This window comes from Triticum aestivum, chromosome 6B (genome assembly GCF_018294505.1).
Source record: "Triticum aestivum cultivar Chinese Spring chromosome 6B, IWGSC CS RefSeq v2.1, whole genome shotgun sequence".
Classification (NCBI taxonomy): domain Eukaryota; kingdom Viridiplantae; phylum Streptophyta; class Magnoliopsida; order Poales; family Poaceae; genus Triticum; species Triticum aestivum.
In genome coordinates this window covers 153905890-153910048 of record NC_057810.1, presented here as the reverse complement: position 1 = coordinate 153910048, position 4159 = coordinate 153905890, and the positions used below count along the sequence as shown (strand labels likewise).

Below are 4159 nucleotides of genomic sequence, written 5' to 3'. Positions count from 1 at the left end.
ACCTAAGGCCGGCTGACCGACCGTCTCCTCTGCCGTCATCCTTATCGCCAGAGTACCCGAAGGTAGGCAGTTATATACCGTCAAGGATAGGAACTTTAAAGGTCATTATACAAAAAGGAAATTACAAACATTAGTCCGTTTCAAATACTGATCCACGACAATGACGGACACCAACTTTAAAGGACAATCAAGTGACAGCGCTACCCAAGGCAGCATATATAACAGACTACAAATGACAGCAGTTCATATATAACGAGTCTTCAACGCAAATTGTTCATCACACGGTGCTTTGAAATACAGACTCAACTGACTCAAACTCCAAAAAACGATCCACGACGATGAAGGACACTTCAAACAAACTTAAAAAGACACTTAAGCAAGTAGCGGTGGTAAAAAGTAAGTGCGGAATGGGAGCAAGCAGTACAGGGTCTCACTCCTCGTCAGACTCAGCGCTCTGGAGCCACTCCACGACGGGCTTGGCATTCTTCACGATCTGGGAGTCCTTACCGGCAGCAACAGCCTCATTGTACCACTGCACAATAGTCTCTTCCTCGAGGACGTCTCCGTCGTAGAGGGCCTTCAGGACGACAGGCAGCTCCTTCAGGGCCTCGGCGCTGCACTTGCCACAGAACGCCTCGATAGACTGGAGCAGGAGCATCTGGGCGGCTTCATCAGGCACAGCAGCAGCAAGGTACTTCCTGTTCTTCACCACATCCTTCGCAAACCCCTTGGCAGCACCATGGAAGAGCGCCTCGAAGAGGGCATCCATCACATCCTTCAGGGGCAGGGGCGAGGAGGACAGCAACCCCTTGAGCTGAGCTGCGGTGGCAGCATTGGCTAGGCTGGCCTTGATCTCTTCAACCAGTGCATCATAGGGAGTGGTGGTTTTGGCCCCATTCTGGTTACCGTTGGAGGTCTCTTCAGCCTTTGCTGTGCCATTGGCACCGCCATCATCCTTGTGCTGGGCCTGTTTCTTCTTCTTCTCAGTCTCTTCAGTGGCAAGCATAACCATTTCAGCAGTTGCTGCACTCAGCTGTTCCTCCATGCGCTTTCTCGCAGCCTCTGCTGACGTGTCAGTCGCCCACTGTACATCATCGTCGTCGTCATCATCACCGTCTGCAGCAGCTGCAAAGTCAGCATCTCTTGGTGATGAGACATGTTCCTCATCAGAGCCCCCAGCACCCTTCTTCTTTGTGGCAACACCTTTTGCAGTACTCTCCTTGGATGAAGCACCTTTCTTCTTCCCATCCTTCTTGAGTTTCTTCATCTCCTCATCAGCAGCTTCACCTTCTTTCAGACGCTCCTTCTCAGCCCTCCGCATAGCTTTCTTGTCCTTGCCACCTTTCTTTGCCTCTGGTGGGTTCTTCAGGATGAATGTAGTGAGCTTGTCCCTCATGTCAACATCCGAGAGGAAGCCACAGGCAGCACATTTCAAAGTTATCATCTCTTTCTTGGAGATGAGGACCTCCGTCTCAGGGTTGCCACAGCCATAACACTGGACATACTTCTTGATGAAGTTCTCAAGCAGACCAGCCAGCTTCAAAGTGTCATGGGCTCCATTGACCAAGGAGATTCCCGTCTTCTCATCAAACTTTGATTGTGCCCCAAGCTCACATCCAAAGTACTTGGTTGTGTAGGAAGCAGGCCTGGCAAGTGCTTTTGCTATATCAACCATGTTCACAATATTGGTCTTGATGCCATTACCACGGCCTTCAATTTTGGTCAACATTCTGGGCATCTTGTACCTGTAGAAGGCATCATCCTTGTTTGAAGCACCAATGTTTTGCAGCGCCATCTTGAGAAAATCTTTCTGCAGCAGATGCTATCAGATGTGGCAAAATTCAGAAGAAATAGTAGCTGCAGGACTCTGAGCACAGGCAGTGGCAAGTGAACTCTCAGAACCAGAGAACCTAATGGGCTCTTGATGCATGCAGGGGAGCACAAACTTATGCCTTTTTCTCGTTGCACGAGAGTACTCTCCCAGCAATCCAACTGATCCCAAATAGACCGATGCTTGTTCAGACATAAAAGAAGGTTCAGCGTACCCCTCCACTTTGTCAGATTGCAGCAAAACAGATGCTGCTACCTGGTTTAAAACAAGTGAAAGATGAAACATCAGTGATTATTCATGTAATGTGAGATTACAAGAAACTAACTGAAATAAAGGTATAATATCATTGACAAGAAAGGACTACATTATTAATTCATGACACAGGTTGCTGGCTGAGCTAAGCATCAGCAGCTAAATAGACATTGCAAGTGAATTAGGCATCACTGCAGAAAGGAGGCTACACTTTTTGCACAACCAAATCAGCAGCAAAATTAACATTTATAGTCAGCACATGATGAACTTCAAGACAATAGGACTAAACTTTCCAAATTAATACAACTACTCCAATATCATAAGGGGCATGTATCAGAAGTAAACCTATCCACGAGCAACAAATTTTACTAGCAAAAGCAAAGATGCACCTAGATAAAATATCAAAAAATTACAGCAGAATAACTGCTAAATGAAGTACTATCTCCAGACATGCAGATATATAATTACTAAGCACGCACAGTTTCAACCAACAACTCGCATGCCTCCATGAACAAAGATAAAACTGAATTTGTAAAACCCAACAAAAACAACTACCTCAATCCATTCAACTATAATAATGGAAACAAAAATTAAGGACAGGATATATAGACTACATAACAGACAAGAAAAGGATAACAGACTCTGCCTATGATATTGACCTGATATGTAAGCTAACCAACAAAATATGTAACACTGATAACAGCAATCCATATGTTTAGCCACAGGTCAAGTACAATAATAACACAGGGACAGGGTATTCCATCAAAACTGGCCTCGATCAAATACTAGAAACTGACAGTACCAAACGAGATCGAACAAGGGAACATCACGTAACTAAAACAAGGAGGTCTAATTCAACTAGCACAGTATTGCAACGTTTGCTTGAGCTAAAACTACAGCACTACCGGATCCCAATCGAGATGCAAACCCTAACGTCGAGTAGCCGCTGCGGGCAAGGAATTCGTCCAAAGCAAACCCTAGCCGACGCCGAGCCCACGACGACCTGCGACAGCAGATCACCAGACCGCCATGCCTACCAATCGCAACACACATCCAGATCGGATCCTCCCACCCAGACCAAACCAACCCCCAAATACATCGCAAATCTAGCAGATACCTAGGCAAGGGAGCACGCGAGAAACGAAGAGCGGGACGGGAGGAGACGGTGAGCGTTCTCACCTCGTCGGCGGGCGGGGGGGCGAAACCGCAATCGAACCGAAATCGATCGGAGGCTGCGGGCGGTGGCGGCGAGGCGACGGAGTGGTTAGGAGGGGGAGGAGAGGCGGGCGGCTTTTATAGGCGGGGCGAGAGAAGTAAAGGAGGCTCCGCTAGGGCTGCCGTCCCCGGCTCGCCTTCTCCTACCGCCTCTTTTTCTCGGATTTTTTTATTTTTCTTCGTCGTGTCATGGTCTGGCTTTTCGTCCGATGCTACCACCCCAACGGCCTTCCGCGTATACGCCGAAAAAAATATAAACGGAGGAGAGCTCAGCACGGAACAAGAGGTTCAAAATTCTTGTATTCGCAAGCAAAAACAGAACAATCTAGTTGTTTTTTTTTTGGAACATACAGAAAAATCTAGTCCACGCGTTGTTTTGACGAAAAAATCTTCAGCATACAATCGATGGGGAGCAGGTGCTATGTGTTCGGATACGTGCATTTTCTTTCTTGTCAAGAAAGAAAGAAAGGCGATCTCCTTTGCTAGACTAGTCTTTCACCGCCGTCCCTCGGCGGCCCACCTTCATCAATGACCTCTCGTTGTCGGTGATGGGAGGCGTCGGATTTTTGGGCGTGCAGATCGTATGGTTTTATTAGGTTTTAGGTCACCGCTAGTTTAGGATTTAACTGCTTGACATCTTAGCTCTGCCAAGGGTGATGACAAAGACAAATCATAAAGCTTTAGCTTCTTTTGTCGACACGGCGTTCTGCTTTTGGTGGGTGGTTAATGGATGCTAGCATGTTTCAATCATGGATAGTGTGGCGACAGCGGCATATATACGCTGGACTTGTGTCTTTGGGCTCCGTCGTTCCGACGGCGTTCGCTCTGGCGTTGGCAGCATTCCTATGGTGTCCTTAGGCT

At 47.4% G+C, this 4159-nt stretch overlaps 1 protein-coding gene across 1 annotated transcript; it reads right to left on the bottom strand.

Annotated features, from left to right (window-relative positions):
- Positions 1–219: 219 nt before the first annotated feature.
- On the bottom strand, positions 220–3501 carry LOC100049031 (eukaryotic translation initiation factor 5). The gene is made up of 2 exons (XM_044555652.1): positions 3263–3501; positions 220–2086 (listed from the first exon to the last, which is right to left on the bottom strand). The coding sequence occupies exon 2, from the start codon at positions 1793–1795 to the stop codon at positions 431–433; it is 1365 nt and encodes a 454-aa protein (XP_044411587.1). The 5' UTR covers positions 1796–2086; positions 3263–3501; the 3' UTR covers positions 220–430.
- Between the last annotated feature and the right edge of the window lie 658 nt (positions 3502–4159).

Coding starts and splice junctions, on each gene's coding strand:
- LOC100049031 (XM_044555652.1), bottom strand. CDS start 1,795: ATGGCGCTGCAAAACATTGGTGCTTCAAACAAGGATGATGCCTTCTAC.